This window comes from Haliotis asinina, chromosome 2, assembly GCF_037392515.1.
Source record: "Haliotis asinina isolate JCU_RB_2024 chromosome 2, JCU_Hal_asi_v2, whole genome shotgun sequence".
Classification (NCBI taxonomy): Eukaryota; Metazoa; Mollusca; class Gastropoda; order Lepetellida; family Haliotidae; genus Haliotis; species Haliotis asinina.
The window spans coordinates 62,329,170-62,349,705 of NC_090281.1; the positions used below are offsets into that span (position 1 = coordinate 62,329,170).

At 38.3% G+C, this 20,536-nt stretch overlaps 1 protein-coding gene across 1 annotated transcript; it reads left to right on the plus strand.

The window, feature by feature from the left end:
- Positions 1 to 2: 2 nt before the first annotated feature.
- Positions 3 to 19,952, plus strand: LOC137272770 (nicotinamidase-like). The gene is made up of 8 exons (XM_067805160.1): positions 3 to 158; positions 3,592 to 3,718; positions 8,809 to 8,865; positions 13,606 to 13,845; positions 14,690 to 14,818; positions 15,418 to 15,586; positions 17,036 to 17,178; positions 19,781 to 19,952. Exons 1-8 carry the CDS (start codon positions 70 to 72, stop codon positions 19,883 to 19,885), a joined length of 1,059 nt encoding a protein of 352 aa, XP_067661261.1. The 5' UTR covers positions 3 to 69; the 3' UTR covers positions 19,886 to 19,952.
- The last annotated feature ends 584 nt before the right edge of the window (positions 19,953 to 20,536 follow it).

Consider the following 20,536-nt stretch of genomic DNA (forward strand, 5'->3'; position numbering starts at 1 on the left):
GTTCCGAATGACATAGATGAGGATATATATTTATAGCGTTCTAGTCAGCAGGCGGCAAGTACTGTACAGATGGATTCCCTCCAGTTTTATCTAAAAACTGCGTACACAAGAGACAAAGAAATCATATCTACAGTTTTCAAAAAATACGATCAAAATGGGTAAGTAAGAACCCAAAAGGTCATTTTGAGAATTCGGTAGTTGATTTGTTTGTAGCCTATGTATAACTTATAGGCGACGTCGCCTGTCGCCTTGTGGTTATGGGACTGTAAAACAATTAGTATGTTGTAAAGGCGTTTCGAACTGTTGTGTTATCCAACACTCTCTGTATATCAGTCAGTACCCTGTTAATAGTGTTATATTCTGTCTCCTAGACCCAGGAAAATATATTGTATAGGAGTCCTATGCTAAAATGTTTGAAATGGTTTGTGAAGTCTAGATTACCTCAGCTATTCTAACTGAAGGATTGTTCCATTTGGCTCCCTTTGGATTTGTTTTGTTGTGAAACATGCATTTTTAGTATCGAATGTTAAGTGTCCAGTTTCTGGAGTAATTGTAATAGTAAGATGCTAATAATGCACACTTTAACATAGTCGGTAATAGTGCTACAGACACTTTTACGTTTTGAAATGTTTTTAAAAGACAGTCTTCTAAAGTAGTTTTAGTAATTAGATGATAATATTCATACTTATCTAGCATCATAAATACGTGGAACTGGGAGCCAACCAGACTGACAACTTAAAGGGGCACTGATGCGGAGCAATTTCCGTGGACTGGTGTAAACATTTGTTATTGTTTTTCTCCTGTGAGTAACCGGATGAAATCCCAGAATTCGTGACTGGTTCGTGACCTCTGCCACGCAGTCCGTATGCGCAATTGAGAGTTTAATTATAGAAGATCAACTAAGGGGAAGTCATTTTTACTTCATTACAAATGTATTATGAAAACAAATGAAACACTTTGAAGTTTAATCATCTGCCAGTGGTAGAAATGGTAAAAAACTATTAGGACGGAAAAATAACGAAGCCAATGTACGTCTCTGTATTTTGTCTCATAGCCCTAATTAGTTTATTGTCATAATCGTATGATTTTGAAAATTATTAAAAGAACACACGGCCTGCTTATACTTATAGTAAATTTCTAACATGACAGCAACATTTATACATTGCACAGATTGCCAATGTGGATCCTATTTCACTCACATACGCGATCTAGTGTGTGTTTTCTGTCATGTATATTCTGCTGAATGCTACAACAAATAAATTAAAACAAAATGCTAATAATGAATGTAAAACAGACTAATTTTATAGCAACAATATCAGGCTACTACCTTGTTCAAGAATGTATCCATCAATATCCACATAAAACAATGATATTCCATTCATCTGCAGCTGTAAATAATCCTGCTGTGTGTCATGTGTCTTACATTTGTCTAATTTGCGAAAAAGTAATACGTCTTTTAACGTCTTTCACATTGGTGAAAACCTGATAAACCACTCATTGGTCACCCAAGATAGCACGCCTGGCAAGTAATTGTATGATGTCCGCCATTCTAAGTAATTTAGTTAACCAATAATGAGCAATCAATCAATCAGCGCAAGGGTGGTTAGTTCTTTGAAGGGAGGATGTTGTTTTTACACTCGCACTGTACGACAGGATGTAGTCAGTATAGATTAGTACATCTACACACTCTGCCTTTTGACAAATCCACTGTAGAAGATAAAAGTAATTAATCAATCAGTGTGTTATCGGTTAATCCTTTAATGGATGTTTGTTTTTGTAACTCAACTGATAAACCCTCTTGCATCACTTACATGCACATATTACATAACATACAATACATTTGCCATTACAGACCTTAATTTATGATGTTGAGTATTTACTCCATACAGCAGAAATGCCAAATGGGAACCTTTGTTGAGTAACCTGAGTGTTGTTACTACTAATTATACCTGTTATAAAATCATTAACTGACCATCCAGAGAATGACGACAAATAAAACGTGTAGGTTTACACCATCAAATGCGAGTTACAGCAAGGAAGATGTAGTCTCTGTGTCGCATGCACCCTGAAAACACTTACGGACCGAAACTGTTTTGAGGATACCAACGGAACTTCGTTACATAAGGGATACATACAGGCATTTGCAGTGTACTTGGGTAAATAGGTGTAATAAGTTGGGTTTTTTTATGTAAGAAGATTTTCATATTTCTGTACCAAAGGCAAAGTCATCGTTTTTAGTTTACAAATTCAAATAAATCAACTGTGTGTTTTTATTACCATAAATAATAAACCGGGGTAGCTACCATAGCTACCAAAATTTGCTATCACAACTGAACCAACACCCAAAACTATCTAAATATAAAGCTTTGCAATCTTTCTGACTGAAACAAATGACTTGCTACGTGCCTGTAGACATCATATTTTCATATAACATGATTAAATATTGAAGTTGAAAACACAGAAATAGGATCAAATTGGATCGGTCACTATGCCATCCAAGCATCCGAAAAAAACTACACTGCTGGGATATTTTGTTGCGATCAGACAAGGAATACCATGGATAATTTTAAATAATGGCATTTGATGGGCATCCGGCCTCCTGACTGTTTAGGCGAAGAAATTCTGCTAATATGGACAGGAGCCCAGTCCCTTTGTCCGTCACGGTCGAGGGAGCGGGCGCTGGCCAATTTGCAGTTTGGTTTCGTAATTCGACCGTTGGCGAGAAACATTTTTCGCTCCGCATCAGTGTCCCTTTAAAAATGCTGATACACTGTTGACGATTTTGCTGGCAATGTGACATTCCAGTTTGTTTTAGCATAGACTCAACTGTCAACTGGGTGTTTTGTTAAAGTTGTGATGGAACTGAATATTTAATTATTTTTATTGATTGAGGATAAATTGCCATCAACAGAATCATAATTTATGGATAATTTTAGAATCATAGCTTTGGTTGAGGTTTGTTTTCCTTATGTCATGTCTTGTTGAGTTTCTGTTATAGTTTTAACCCAACTGGCAGTATATGTATCACAATATGTCACTATGGGATGGGCTGTTTCATGTTTCCAAATACCATGCATAGGTATAATAAATACTTCATCATGTGTGGGTGTTGGGTCTGACTGGTTAAAGTGGTATAAAAAGATTCAATTCCCCACATGGATACAAGGTGTGAAAAAACGGATAAATCCACACTCACTCATTTCATCATGTCTAAGCTATGTTTCAGCAAGTGTATGATGTCAGTAAAAAATCAGTTTCATTCGTGACAGTCCAATAACTGACATCATGAATATTCATCCTTGCAAATGATTTTCAATTATGCGCAATTAACCCAGTCACCAAGTCTTAATATATTGCAGTTAGGTAATTGTTAAAATCCTGATAAACAACAATGGCATTTGACAATATGATTATTTTACACTTCAAGCAAAGTGCAACCACACATTTCTCTGATTACGTCATTTTGGTATTCCTCTGTATAGCTTAAATAATCAGTGTATACAATGATTGCTGATATAAATGTATGCACATATATATCCCAACTGTGCCAGTATTATGTATTAGTCACTAATTTGAATTTCTTGTTCACAGTGAAGGATATCTTTCTTTCGAGCAGTTCTGCTGTTTTGTTGAAGCAAATTTTGACTGTTCAGATACAAATGTGAAATCCAGGACAGACAGCATACTGAAGATATTCCAACTCATTGATATAAAAAAGGTTTGTATAAATAAAAACATAATCTAATGAGAAAATTATTGATAACTAACAGTGTAGATCAGTCTAAGTAAACTTTGTTTCATTGTATTTCGTCACACTACTTCACTGAGTCTAACAAAACCTAGTAGAAGGACGTGTCAGGTAACCTTTGAGCAATCAATGACAGTCCAATCAAATGCGAGACGGTTAAATAGATTTAACCAATCAGACAATGGCTACTACTTAGGGATCAGAGGGACTTTCAAAATATTCAGGTCACCGACACAGATCTCTCCACAAACAAAAATCAGCATATAACACAGTTATTTAACCTGCAGTATATACGCTTTGGGGTTTCTGTTGACATGGTTACCATTAGCTAATGTTTCCACAAGATAACATCCTTGAATATTGTCAAAAACACTATTTTCAGCGACTGTTTACTCACTGTTGTCATGGCAGTATGTACGCCGTGTGCATCACCCGAAAGCGATCGTACGCTAAATAGCATTTGGAATCATTCGGGTATGAACCTTTTCGAGATAAAAAGTTCATAAGGGATGTGCGATTGTGCACTTTCGCGATTTGGTAAGCTGTGTTCTGATTGGTCAATTTCAAAGGTTACCTGACGCGACCTCCCATAAGGTTTGTTAGACTCAGTGGTGGAGTGTAACAAAAAGTACTGAGGATAAGTTTACTTAGACTGGAAAATGAATTATCATATCATCAGTGAGTTAGTTTTAATTATCCCCCCGGCATGTAATGTGGGGGCATATAGTCGACGCCTTGTGTGTCCGTCCGTAATCATTTTGATTAGCATAACTCAGAAACTGTTCAGTATTTGTAGACCAAACTTGATAGATACAGTAATACAGCCTATGACTGTGCCTTTCGCTATTTACAGATTTGGGGCATTTTCATTTTTTTGGTTTTTCCGTGGAACATTTTGGTGTTAGTCTTATGGTGGGGTGGGCTTCGTTTCCGGAGCAGAACTCAAAAACCGTTCAATATTTTTTTTCAAAACTTGGTAGATATATCAGTCAGAACCTATAGTGGTGCCATTTGCTATGTACAGGATCTTGTGATTTATTATTTTCTCGGTTTACATGGAAACGTTTTGGACCTAGTCTGAAAAGTGAGAGGTGTGTTTCATTTCCATAGCAAAGCTCGAAAACTTCTTAATATTTGTTTGTAAAACTTGGTAGATGTGTGTGGCAGACCCCAAAGTGGTGCCTTTTGGTTTTTAAAGGTTTTTGTGATGTATTATTTTCTTGGTTTCCATGGATACGTTTTGGACCTAGTCTGAAAAGTGAGAGGTGTGTTTTGTTTCCAGAGCAGAACTCAAGAACTTCTTAATATTTGTTTGTAAAACTTGGTAGATGTGTGTGGCAGACCCCAAAGTGGTGCCTTTTGGTTTTTAAAGGTTTTTGTGATGTATTATTTTCTTGGTTTCTATGGATACATTTTGGACTTCGTTCCCAGAGCAGAACTCGAAAACCATTTCATATCTTTCAACAGATCTTGGCAGATATATGAGACTGATCTTGACATTGTGACTTTGCCGGTTCCAGATATATGCCATTTATAATTTCCATGAATTCCATGGAAACAATTCAAACTTAGTCTAAAAAAACAATGAGTAACTCTCAGATTATTTGTCCTTTCAAACATTTGGGGGCCGGGGGGATATGCCATCTTCTGATGTCTCTTGTTTCACACTGTTTTTGGCAAAATTCCATCATTATCACAGCAGAGGACACCAGAAATGGACTTGATGAATTGTACCCATGTGGGGATTGAACCAGGATCTTCAGTGCGATTAGCAAAGACATTAACCACAAGGCTATAAAACTGCACCTTTGTTTTGAGAGAACCTCTGACCCTGATTTGAACCAATTTGATGAAACAGGTTTTAGTTCTTATGACAATAGCCTCATCCTCGATAAGTCTCTTCTATAATCTGTATACATCGACGGCTCAGCCTGATTAATTTATTACCTTCCTTGGCTGGCTTTTTGTCCAATCATGTGTCTTCGCTGAGAAGTTGAGCATACAAGTCACAACTCACTTCGCTTCCTAAATTATCTAACTTGTCAACACAAACTGCAGAGGTTCTCTGAAGGAGGTACAAGGAGTTCTTGCATATATTTTTTTTAAAGGTCACATGCAACCAAAAAATCAAACATAATATAAACACAATTATCACTTATTCATGACATCTAACATACATTGCTGTTTGTTAAAAAACAAATAAACACAATTATAAGTGTACAATCGTGATTCAAAAGTGCAATATTTTGTGCTTGGGCTTACTTCCCTCGAAACGAAGCCCTCGGGAGACCGAACCCAGTCATAGTGGGTGGCTGTGCACTCAAGGGTAACGATGACTTCCGATTGGCTGGTTCATTTGCTGATACGCTGAGGGCTCATTGTGTGTACAGAAAGATGATCTGTTTGATGGGCCTTTTGTAAGTATGGCTAGTCACAAGAAAGTAAGATTCTTTATGGATAACAACTGCTTTTATTGTACTTGATGCGTTGTTTCAGTATGGATTCATATACCTTTGTCAAACAAAATCATTTACACTAGAATAAGTTGTTATCCCTAGAGAATGTATATAGAGATTTTGGGTATTGTAAATACACGTTCTCTGAATTTGAGTTCGAGCAAATAAAAAATCATCTCAGCAGAGATGGTGAATCACTGCGTGACTGGAAATTTTTAAAGTGTCATTCGTCCAAGTACAAAGCAGGACTTGAAAGCGTTTGCACCAGTTTCCGTCATATCCAGTCATCCGAAAAAATGGCTGTAGTTTGTTTGCACCCCACAAACATAAAAACTTGTCATGTGTACAAGTATCACACCTGCCTAATTATATAATGTGGCAGAGACTGGACTCGGGTGCACGAGTCATAAATCAATTTATTTTGTCTATGGTGTATAGCCTGATAGGTGTTAAGTTTAAATTGCATGTGGTCAATGATTGAAGCTGTCTATTGTATATTGTCTTTAGCAGACAGGCAGGCAGACATACAGGTGTCAATAAACCAGACATTCAGCTTTCTCTGTGACAGAGGCTGCTTTCTACAGTCAACAAGTTTTTTATGTAACGAGTAGATTATTTACTTGTTTGTGTACACAACCAAGATTAGACTACTGCTGACGACCTCATACTGTTTCACGCTCCGCGAACCTATTCACTGCGCATGCGTTATGGGCGCAGCGCAGCACAGCTGTTGAAACCAGTTTTTCCCCCATAGCTGGGCGGAATTTAGTGAATCGTTTGAACTGTGATTTCGCGGGCTTTTTTTCGTAGCCGTTTTTTCAACTTGAAAGACTGAATTGACACTTTTCATGATTTGTTTCGGTAAGTGCATACCTAAAGGTATCAGACGTTGCATGTCACCTTTAAGTCACCTGTCAGTTTATAGGTATCATTTCCCCAGAATGTGAGTCGCGCTGTGAACAAACCTTGGTAGCCGTGACTGCTATCTTTTTTGATACTTGCAAGCTCGGTTGTAACGGCAGCTTAGCTGATTGGCTACTGTGAGAATGCAGAGCCAGCAAATGGAGGTAATATGGAGCCGTAGATGCATCCATGGGGAGACATATCTCCTCATCTTCTCCTCCTGGAATGTGTTTTCAGTTGTAGGTCGCATTTGTTTCATGTCTATAATCACATGCCACAGGTTGTACAGCAATCTATACATCATCTTCTTGGGAATCTTTGGTACCATCATTCTACTCCACAATGTTGCTCCATGTTCCTTGATCCGTCCTGGATCATGGCAACATACTTTCCTCCCGTCTGTTTGAAAAATATTCATGTCAAAAGTATATTTTATTTTATGGAGGCAAAGAACGATCCGATTGCCATGAGTGGTGCTTACAATGTTGAATAAAAATTGCTTTAGGTGAATAATTATTAAATATGGGGTTGGAAATATGAGAGGAAAACCAGGTGTGGAATATGGGAGTGTACCTTTGATGGTGACGCTATTTTATTTTGACATGGAAAATATTTTTCAAACCGAAGTGAGGGAAGCATGTTGCCAACCTTTGCTTGCTTTGCTCGCATATAAGAAGACTGGTAATATTCTCTGTGCTGCGCCGCCCCATTTGCACTACTGTTTGCCTGTGGTCAGAGAAACAGACAAAATGTGTTGAAGCATCAACAACATAGGGTCAGGTGAAATGGGGTGTAACATCATACATAAGAACATTTTGCACACATGACAGCATACATGTTCTTTTTGAAATTTTTGTATTCCAGAGAGTTCTCTTAACAAGTATTGGGTGAATATTTTTGTGATGTGTTTGTGATATCCTATTTACATATGAATGTGTCATGTTTTGTTGTTAAAGTAGCCAGGTTGACATCTGTGACACAGTTTGACAAGCACCTGATTATGAAACACTCATGCTGGGATCGGTATGACCTCTGGTTGCCCCATTGTCCCTGAACGCTGAATGTACCAATTGTTCTAATTAGTCAGTAAGGATACAAGTCAGCAGACAGTGTTGGAAGAGTATTGTGTTTGTCCAAGGCCATGTGTCATGTTTGTAGACTTACCAGAATTGAAATTGTTGCCCTGTGTGTTGGTCCATTCAGATATTGTGATATGGTTTCACACTGCCCTTTGTTTGACTGATACAGTTTGCCCTGCACCCATGTGTGATATAGTGGTACCCAGAACTAATATATATTAAGCGTAAATATATTACAAATACACAAAAGATTTTGAAGCTAGAGTATGAGATGGAGGCCAGTGTGTTGTGTTTTTGTTATATAGAGTAGTGAATTAAGATCTGGGTTAGAATTGGTCTTCAGAAACCCATTGTTGTCAGAAGATGCGACTGACAGGATCAGATGGTGGCTCACTGACTTTGTTGACAAATGTCATCATATCCCAGTTGTGCAGACTGATGCTTACACTGTTGATGACTGGATTGTCTGGTCCAGACTTGATTATTTACAGGCCACTGCCACGTGGCTGGAATGTTGCTGAGTGTGATGTTAAACATCAACAAAACCCAAGCATTGAACTGTGATGAGATATGATTTTGTTGCTTATTAAATCCTGGCGTTCATGTTTTGTATGTTTTTCAGGATGGCAAGTTAGATGAGCAGGAGTGGGATATGGCGTGGTACTACTGGCTCAAACAGGTTGGTGAAGCAGGGACAGTGATGCTGACACTACAGCCACTGTCGGCTCTGTCCACATTTAACTTAACATTGAAAATGGAAAAGAAATATTGTATATTGGTGACTGACACTTATTCTTTATGTACACATAACAAACAACAAGTTCGACTTTGATGTCAGACAGGTACATAAATTTTGTCACATTATGTGATAAAAGGCCACTATGGTTTCTAGTTTACGTGATTTACAGCTTCAGGTGTAGTTCCTGTGAAAAGCAATCATTTGCTTTATCTGTACTCTGGAGATGATTTTAAGCTAACAATGCTTGTCTGAACTCCAGTTTTGTGATTAGAAATATCAAGATTTGAAAGAAGTTACAAGAGTGAGGGAGTATACTTTTATGTTGCTGTTAGCAATATTCCAGCAATATCCCAGTGTGAGACACCAGAAATATGCTTTACACATATGTAGAGAAACAAACACATGTCCTTGGCTTGACGAGCTAATGCATTTATGAACCAGAAGTTACCCAACCACCCAGGAGTTAAATGAAATGCCCCTGACGATAGTAGTCTGCTGTATTGTGATGTAAGACTGTTTATCTGAAACTACTTTCCTTCAAATCAATAACCAATTGTAGACTGCATCTTCCCCCTTATACAGCTGTGTTATTGGTATCATATTTGTTCAATGAGCATTCTAGGCAGCACCCTTGTGCCATTTGCACATTAATATTTAACATGACATGCACATCCATAACCAAATGGATCTGAAATGCATCTAGAGTTTTTTTTGGCTTGGCAACTCAAGCAAAACTCAAGAACATCTTTGGTTTCACTTGTTGACCTCACCTGGAAAGTTTGAGTGAGTGAGTGTGTATAGTTTTATGCCACACTCAGCAATGTATTCCAGCTATAAGGCGGCTGTCTGTAAATAATTGAGTCTGGACCAGACAATCCAGTGATCAACAACATGAGCATTGATCTGCGCAACTGGGAACCAATGACATGTGTCAACCAAGTCAGTGAGTCTGACCACCCGATTCTGTCAGTTGCCTCTTATAACAAGCCTAGTCACCTTTTACAGCAAGCATGGGTTGCTGAAGGCCTATTCTAACCCGGGACTTTCACAGGTTTTGAAAGTTTGAAAAAAGGAAGTGAACTCATTATAGTAACTAGTAGTGTATGGCTGAAAAGTCACAGCAATCTGACAGGACCCACAATATTTTTCATGAAGTGCTGGAATAAATACTGATTATGTGACGCATTACTTAGAACACTGGTTGTGTTATTTAAATACATACACAATTTAAATGTGTTTTTTAGAAGCTGACCTGTGGTGAACAGAATTCATTTTTTTAAAATTGTAAACTTGAGACATTTATATAATTTTAAGCAGGTGATATTTACCATGTCTATACTTAGGATATTTGTAGTTACTATTGTGGGCAATGTGTTTACAAAGAATACTAACCACTTCAATGAGAATTTGATCATGGTGAGCTTATTGGAAAGACATCCTTGTTATGGTGTATGGGCTACTTCACTCAACACAATGCTGATTGTCATGTATAATTTAAAGTTATTGCATACCTATGATAATTACATGCAGCTCTATACACAAGTAGGGTGTGAGTTTTTGAGTAGGCTGCTTGAATTGGGACATCCTGTGTATTTAGTCAATGGTGTTATGTTACCTTCAGTAACAACACTGGTCAGTACAACACTTATGAATGGGATTGCTCTTTCACTTTTAAATGTTTTCTCAATGACTATAAAAACACATTATGTAGCCTGGCACACCAGTTATTTGACGTACTGTACAATTCAAGCTTGTTTATACATTCCATGTGCATGACAAACCATAACTTTTCCCTTGTATCTTCAATGTGGTGTTTATATGTAGTCAGACAGCTCACGTTATCTCTTTCCGCAAAACCGTTATTCTTGTCAGTATTTTCCCAATACCCTTTCTTCATCTTCATCAGCAATATCCTGGTGGGGGACACCAAAAATGGGTTTCACACATTGTATCCTTGTGGGAAATCAAGCCTGTGTCTTCAGTGTTATGAGCACATGCTTTACCCACTAGGCTACCACGGGCTTTTAAATGAAGGAGACAGAGTTAGCATTGTGATGCTTGAATGACAGAGAGATAAACATACTGTATAGTTTTCGTGTACTGGTACTTTTAACTGTGCTAAATTTAACAGTTGAAAACTCACATCCTTCTCCACCTTGCTCTGATTCACTATGGCGAATAAGTTCACCATTAGAGGGATATATAGACTGGAGTTCAAAAGTCAATTGTTATTCCTGGGAAAGGCTGACATCATCTTTGTGCCTGTTGAACTGTCAGCATCACATGTTTATTGTACTAGTGGGTTGTTCAAGTATGTTGTACTTGTGTGTTGTACTAGTATGTTGCATTAGTGTGTTGTAGTACCTGTGCTAGTGCATTGTACTAGTGTATTGTACTAGTCTGCAGCTTGTAGCTGAGGCCTTTGTGATGAGTATGTAAAAGTCCAAAATATATTTTCTGCCTGAAACAGAAATTCTCTTGAGTGTCCAGGGATTACTCAGATGAACTGTGTTTTCATCGGTTATGTAAAACAAAATGATATAAACAAATGAGTAAATAAAAACTGAAAAATAACATGTTATTGCATGTGTGCTATGGTCACATGGATTTTAATATTTTTATGGAACAAGTGACAGAAAGTTTATGTACCATATTTGACATTTTAAGTGTCTACTCTACTTAGCCTCCCTCACAACTGTTAAACCAGTTTTATGTAATCATTATAGCTGACCAGTGGTGAGTCCCAGTATTTACATGACAGTCTGTACTTATTGTGTGTAAGTCTTCTTACAGTAAACACCTCTAGAAACATTGATCTAGGTGAAATAATGCATGATATATCAAAAGTGTATGGCTTAACAATTGTAACAAGGAAGAGGTATTGTTCTAGGCCCCGTTTCACGAGGCTTGTGTAAGCCAAGGATCTCATAACATTTCTTGTAGCATTTGTACCTCCTATACTGTAGCATAGGTGGTATGAATGCTACAAGAAAAGCTACGAGATCTTAGGCTTAGTACATGTACATGAGTTGAACTGACAACCAGCTTACACAAACACACATGCTTTCTACTACACTACATACACTTCCAACAACACAGAATGGTGCTCCAGGGCTCACTGGACACAAACACATGCTGAACACTACAAACACCCCTAAGCCCAATAAATAACACCCAAACCTTGAATGCCTTAGGTATATTTCTAATCAAAACTGTCATTTAAGGTTGCTATGATCCCACATAACCAATTAATGCTAACAAATAACACAATACAAAACATTAAAGCAAACAAAAAAATACATACCAACCAAACCATTTAAAGTTCATCCCCTTTGCAAATTCCCAAATTCAAAATTCATTCAGTTGTAATTTTGCATCACTAACACTTTGCTTCAGATTACCATATCTTTCAGTCAAATCACTTTTGAATCAAAAACTTAATGGCCTGACAGGGCTTATGTGTGAAAGATGTATTATGTTGGAAAGCTAATGTTCTAAATCATTATCATAGTCATCACCATGATCATGATCAGCCATTATATGAAGACAATCAAGAAATCTTTATTAAATTACGCAGGTTAATTCTGTTGTTACACAATATCTTAATTAAACATGCTCTGCACATCTTTTTTCTAGAATACGTCAGGAACTGAAATGCGTGGTTGTTAGCAAAGTGATGTTTGTTAAAGGCAGTGAAGGCTATTTGTACTGACCAATGACTAAGGCTACAGTGTTTGTCTGTGTGGCAGTTATATGACCATTGTGGAGACTGTTGGTCTCGGGAATGTTTCATCTTCTTTGTAGTCTGCTACAAAACTAATTCATGTAATTAGAGCCCATTCATGATTGTAAACATGGTAAACAAGAGCACTGTTTTAGCCTACTTTGACCATTGCTGACCATGCCTTTCATGAAAGTCGGCCCACATATGTAGTACCTGGACGCTTGATAGTGTCCTCGATCCTGTTGTTGAAATCTGCCTCAACATATTCACAAAACCAAAACTTAAATCTCTGAAAATTGTTTTTCTGTGGCATTCAAGGATGCCAAATAATTTAGCTTTGGTTTTATACATTTTCTAGGTCAAATGGGAACATGGAACAAATAATGTTTAGATCTAGTTACAGAGGCAATATTTATATTAGCATGTATTTCCAAGCAAGCCATTTACTGGGGTGAAGGGGTAGCCTTGTGGTTAAAGCCTTTGAACGTCACACTGAAAGGCCTGGTTTCAGTTCCCCACAGAGATGACATGTGAGAAGTCCATTACTGCTGTCCCTCACCATGTTGTTGCTGGGTATTGCTAAAAACAGTTAAAAAAGATAACTCTTTGTCCAATACATTTACTCTGCTGTCAACACAACCAGTAACAAAAACTGATGGAATCATGAGAAAACATGAATTTTACACACATAGCGAAATGTGCCACAGGGGCTTGTAACTCTAAAAACTGCCATCAAGGTATGCCATCTTTTATATAGTGCTAAGACCCTGTTAGTGACAGTACATACCTTGGTGGCAGTTTTTAGAGTTACAAGCCCCCCTGTGGAATTAGCATGACTAGCACATATTCTGGAAGTCAATTTTTCTTCCATAGTATAGTGACATGCATGTATTAGCACTAAAGAACAACCTGGTTACATGTATGTTTTGGAATTAATAATCTGATCCTGTTGATAGATTCTGTCCCCTGTAACGGCACTGCTCGTCATTGATGTTCAGAATGACTTCATCAGTGGAAGCCTGGCCCTATCCGACTGTCCAGCAGGTCAGGATGGGATTGCAGTGGTGCCCATCATTAACTCCATCCAGGAACATGTCAGCTTCGACGTGGTTGCCTACTCAAAGGACTGGCACCCACCCAACCACATATCATTCATTGACAACATCAACAGCAGACCATTGCATTCCTCTTCCAAGGTGAGATAAGCTTTAATGGCTTTTTGGGAAAGGGTGAGTGCACAGTTCAGAAATGTTGGAGGGGTGGGGGTTGGAGGGGGGCGGAGCCCTGTTCATATTTACCCATTTTCTTGGGAGTTTCAGTGGTCATAAAATGGGGTGCGCACTCCCCCTCCTGGATTGGCTTATGCGATATAAGCTGACCACAGCACACCAGCTATAGTCATGACTCTAATACTTCTTATGGTGGATCAGGATATTAAATTCTTATTGTCAAGATTTATAAATTGAGACCGATATGACGTTTTATATTTAGTTCAAGATGACTCTTGGTTAAATATGTATTTGTGAAGAGTACTTGGAACTATATTTTTACCTGGCTGTTGGACATAAGAGAATGCTTGCAATACAGAATCCCTTAGTTTGACAATGTAGAATTCCTAATTTTCACAATGGACACATGCCAGGAATACTCAGTGTATCCAAATTCACCCTGACTTGCTCCATTAGTTAACAACACAATCATACTTGTTGGATACACAAAAGTAAAACATGTCTGTCATAACTGGAGGACTTTTCACTATGGCATTAAACTCAATTAACTCACTCACTGACATCTTTCACCTTCCAGTATTAACTACGACGTTGTCATGACAGACACTGGTGTTTGCTGGGCCCTCAGTCACAGAGCAAATGATGTGACCATGGCACTGTGTTCAAGACTCACTCACTCACTGACATCTATCCTGTGAGGCAGCCATGATAAACACTGTAGTGTTTGCTGGGCCCCCAGTCACAGAGCAGCTGATGTGGCCATGGCACTGTGTTCAAGACTCACTCACTCACTGACATCTTTCACCTGCAGGTATTGGCCACCGAGGTTGCTGTGACAGATACTGTGGTGTTTGCTGGTCCCCCTGTCACAGAGCAGGTGATGTGGCCGCGGCACTGTGTTCAAGACTCTCACGGGTCAGAGTTTCATCCTGACCTCAAGGTACGTCAACAGTCATCAATATCCTCAACTCCCCAAAAGTAATATTCTGATGAGGTAAAACTACATTTTGACAAAGTTAAAATTAGGAATTTAATACTTTCATCTGTATGTCATCACAGATTCCTGATCCTACAAATCACTTACGGCATTTAGTGACAATGACACAATCCGGAAGAAATCCACACACTTGGATCACAGAACACAGAATGTGAACCCACCTTTTATGAATAACTACATCATATGGTTCATCACTGGATTGTCTGGTCCAGACTTGATTATTCACTGACTGCTGCCATGTAGCTGGAATGTTGCTGTTGCTGAAAGTTAAAAAGGCCCACACAAACTCCCAAACAGACAGATACAAAACAAACATGGTCATGATAAACTGTCTTACTTGGACTACTGATTGTAATTCAGTTATTTTGAAGATGTTTGATACAGAAATACAAAATAAATGTCTTCAGATTCCATGAAAGTTCATCCTTTAGTACTTTAATATAGCTCTAGCATCATGAATTATTTGTATTATGATGAAACATAGTACATCAGGACCCACCTATTTGTTCACCATACTAGCCATGTAGTGTTTTGTGACCAAGGTGCTGGACAAGTCGTATGTGGTGAATAAGGGCACACACCCTGATGTCGACAGCTACTCTGCTTTCTGGGACAACAACAAGATGTCTCAGACCAAGCTTGTCAGCATCCTCGCAAAACACAAGGTCACTGATGTGTATGTGTGTGGACTCGCTTACGATGTGTGTGTGGGTATGTATTACCTGGAAACATGACCCAGGTATTGCAGAATATGTTGTTACTGGTATTTGTTTGAATCCTGCTTCGAGGTCTGTTGTCCACAAAACAGCATACTCAAGCTCCAGGCCATTGTAATGTGTTTTGCACAATGTGGTGTTCTTTAGACACTCAACATTTGTTTATATACAGCAGAGTGTACAGACAAGTTGTGATTGTGACACATGTCATTGAGTGAGTAAGTTTAGTTTTACACACGCATGCACGCATGCATGCATGCATGCACGCACACACGTGTTTGTATAGCGCCAATATCCGGGTCAGCTACTCAAAGGCACTTTATTTCTGTTGATCAATGGATGTCAGTCTCAGTGGTGCATCATTTGCAATCTAAACTCCTTTGGAAGTATACAACTTGTGCGCCATTAGGTGTACCAAGTCAGTGTTTCTTTCCCATCCTAACGAGGTACAGGTACCTGTTCGAAGCTGGATGGACTGGGACACATAGTTACTGTAGTTTGTCAAAGTTTACTGCACGTTGCTGTATCTGCAAGTTGCTGCAATGAGGAGTTTGCACTGATTCATGACATGTGAAGATTTAGGGTAAAATAGGTCTTTTGCAACCCATGCTTGCCATAACAGGCAATTATGCTTGTTGTAAGAGGCAACTAACAGGCTTGTCAGGCTTGCTGACGTGGTTGACACATGTCATCCCATCAGACTTGATTATTTACAGACCGCCACCATATAGCTGTATTATTTCTGAGTGTGGCGTAAAACTAAATTCACTCACTCACTCACTGATTCACTGATGGCCACCATTTGTGGGTTCTTTCAAGTGCACAGGGCTGTGTACTGAACACTAGGGGTTATGACAACACTGAAAAAGTCTGAACACAAAGTCAGTGATATCTGGATATCTTGTCTGGTGATCACCCACCACACCCATTTACGCAGCTTTTGGCAAAATTCTAACAATATCACACATTCGTCTCACATGGGGAATAATGGATCATTGAAGCTCCCCCTGATGCAAACTAAAATGGAGGACAATGTTTCTGTGATTTGGTTGATAGCACGTCATGGCCTCTAAATGACAAGGGTCGGTGTGGATATTTTTCTTCAGTGGCACCCATGGCCACACATTCATTTAAATGCTGTCATAACATAGCTGGAATATTTTTGACCATATGCTCACTCACTGATCCAGACATATGGGTGGAGGATGTGTTCACAACTCCATGCTGGCTTCGTTGTGACATAGCTGATGGGTGTGGAACATTTTTTTTCCAATTGTGTTTGATTTGATGTTGTATTTAGGAGATAAACGTACTGTGTTGGAAAATCATGATATCTCAAAATTTGATTTAAAACCGAACACGCAGCACTCTCTGTTGTTGTGTCCTCAAAATTTGATTTAAAACCGAACACTTAGGACTCTCTGTTGTTGTGTCATGCTTGCAGGTTCAACAGCGCTCCATGCCTTGGAACACGGCTTCAGGACAGTGCTGATCGAGGATGGATGTCGAGGGGTTTGTCTGCAAGGTATCGATGACATGAGACAAAAGCTAATCAGCAAAGGAGCATATATTGCCACATCAGATGAGGTATGTGAAGTGGTTAGTCAGACAGATCCTACAAGGTAATAATCCACTGTACAGTCCATTTGAGTCAGAAATGGACCAATGAATTTCAAATTTTATCATTGTACAAAATTGCCACATAAATATAAGTAGTACACATCTTTATCATTAACTAATACCCAAAAACTTTCTTATTTTTGAACATTTTCTGGACTCCACCAAAAAAGTTGTTTGAGAAACTATCATCTTTGAAAATGCAAAAGTTGTTATCTGTTGTGGTTGGGTGAAACTGCAGAATAGAACAGCCACTATCTCATCGTGCACGGGATATACATGCCAAATAAAAAGTGAATTTGAATGCTGATGTGAAACAGCTGATGATTAAATTGTATGATTATTTCCATGCTGAAGCTAAAAGGGGCAAACCATTTTATGCCACTGATAAATTCCGTAAGCGCTCATCAAAAGTTTTAGGAGTATCAGCAAGAATGCTGACAAATGTTCTGGAACACAAACATTGTAAGAGTGATGCGAAACAGGTAGGGTTCATGTCAAAATCACACAAATTGAAACATTTGGACAACTTTCAAAAGAACCTTGTAAGGCAGTCTATCAACAGGCTCTATTCTGAAAACAAATACATGTTGCTGAAAATGTTAAAAAAACCATTTGAATCAAGAACATAATTTTGTACATTCATGTTACGTAAGTATTGGCACTTGTTTCTCACAAAGTGGGCATTAACTGAAAAATATCAACCTTCTATAGAATAGTTGGTGGCTGTTAGTTGCGACTTACATAGTTCAGATCACTGGTGGAACCAGGGTTGGGGTGTGTGTGTTGTGCTGTCCTCCCCTGTAGAACATGACCAAAGGCCACATTGAAATTAATGTTTTGTATTGAACACACCCTTTGAGAATTCCTGGATCTGCCTATGCTAGGGGTATTCCGGTAGCCAACTATTTAAAGCCTTTGCTCATCACTAGGGGAGAATTTTCATATTCCAATATATTGCAATGCAAAAGCATATTATAACTTGTTCACTGGTCACAAGGGTTCATCAACCCATGGACCCATGAAGATCCTAGGGTAGAATAGTCCTTCAGCAACCCATGCTTGCCATAAAAGGCAACTATGCTTGTCGTAAGATTCAACTAACGGGATCGGAGGGTCAGGCTCACTGACTTGGTTGACATATGTCATCGGTTCCCACTGGTGCAGATCGATACTCATGTTGTTGGTCACTGGATTGTCTGGACCAGACTCGATTATTTACAGACCACCGCCATATTGCTGGAATATTGCTGAGTGCAGCGTGAAACTAAACTCACTCACTCACTCATCAATCCATGGGCCCCGAGGGACCAGTGAACAACACATATATCTTGCCGAACGCCTTAACCCCTTGGATGCCACAGGGACATATATGTCCTTCCTTTTCTTTTAACTCTCACTTTGAAGTCCCTTAAAATTCTAAATATATCAAGCACACAAATATACTTAATAGTTTTGAATTTCAGGAATTGTCCTGTTTCTTGATCTCACACAAAGGTAAACTTCTTAAAATAACCTTTCAAAATATACTTCATCTTAAATGTCGCCCTTTTGGACACAAGACAAAATCATGGTTCACAGCTTTATTTGCTGTATTTCTTGTAATGTGAAAATCTGATAATTACTTTGAGTAATGAATTTAAAAAATAGCATATTAATGATCAATAAATTGTATTTTTCATAGTCTGCTGCCACAAATGCATCACTGAATTCCCTGTACATTTCGGAATCAGATTACAAATGGACTTTGTCACCAATATGAACTGTCTAGATAAAAGGAAATGAAAGATACAGGGTGTGAAAATGAATGCTGTGTTTGAAAGACTGCACTTGTTTGAAATGTAAACAAAGAAAAATTCTGATTTTCCACTACGTAGCACTCTCAGAAATTTTGACATCCAGGCATCTACTCATTGCTTACTATGGTCAGTATGTTTAGAATATGCGGGGGAAAAGTATCATAGCAACAAATTGCAAACTAAAAGGAAATGCCATGCAATGATTTGATAATTCATAAGTTTCCATGCAGTGTGATGCCATTGCTGAGACAAAATCAAGCTGAGGTATCGTGAGGTAAATTGCGATATGTATTGCAGTGTATTGCTAAAAAGAAATTTCTAGAAAAAAAATACTTACAGTCAAGTTAATGCTGGATTTATTAAGCAAAAACACAACAAAATCACTACGCTTGATTGAGCTTTAATAAAAACTTTTAATTATGACAAAATAAAAATATAAATAATATTTGGCACAAATAAGAAAGGAAAGGAACAAAAAATGGAAATATCCAAAGATTTCTTAGTGAAACAAAGTTTTCCGAATGCATGTGAATATACCAGTTTCAATCAGTGTATCGCAGTTGATACTGGTAAGCTGGTTATATTGCACAGCCCTACTCGCCACACCGAAGACCTGGTTTCAATATCCATGTGGTTACATTGATAGAAGCTGAGATAGAGATAAGAGATAAACACAATGTAAAACCAACTCACTCACACAGCAGACTTCACTGTATTCATGAAGCACTCATAATTGCTGTTAATGAAAGTGTTCATGACGTCCTCTGTTGCAGGTCCAGGACTTAGTGTCAGCCAAGAAGCGCCCTCTGTTGTTGGCTGTGAAAGCTGCTGAAAATTATGCCATGGCCAGGAGAATAGTACGATCAAAGGAAGTGTAGCTGGAGCTGATGTGCTGCTGTCCTTCTGCTCACTGCAGTTTGCATGAATGTATTGTCCCGCATCTTCTGTTTGCTATGTATGTTGAGTACTGTGTATATGGAGTACTGTGCATATGTAATACTATGTATGAAGAGGACTATGTATAAGAAGTACTATATATATGTAACACTATGTATATAGAGTATTATGTATATTACGCCCTGTGTGAGCAAGTAAATCATAAGCCAATCCTCTCTCTGGGAATTGCTTTGTGTAAAGTGATTTTGATGCTTGTTCTGATCTCAGCTGTCGTTTATTGAGAAATGTAAGAAATGTGTTTTATTAGGAAGTGCGTTCTTTTCAGTATACCAATGATTTGATTAATATTGAAGAGCGTATATTTTTGACAACAGACAATAGCTTTAAAGAAAATATGTAAACCAAGTGGTTAAAGGTAATTACATTGTGTGGTGATTAGTTGTCACATGTAAGTCATCAACCAATTGAAAGGCAGCTCAAGCAATGTATTGTGTTTTAGAATCACAAGGCAGTGACAATGTCGGGGGTATGATTATTCTCCTTTGGTTTAGTGATAAGAGCAGAAGAGATGATTACTTCATCATTTCATCTATTCATGTCATCTAGTGTACATGTCCAGAAGTTATCATTTT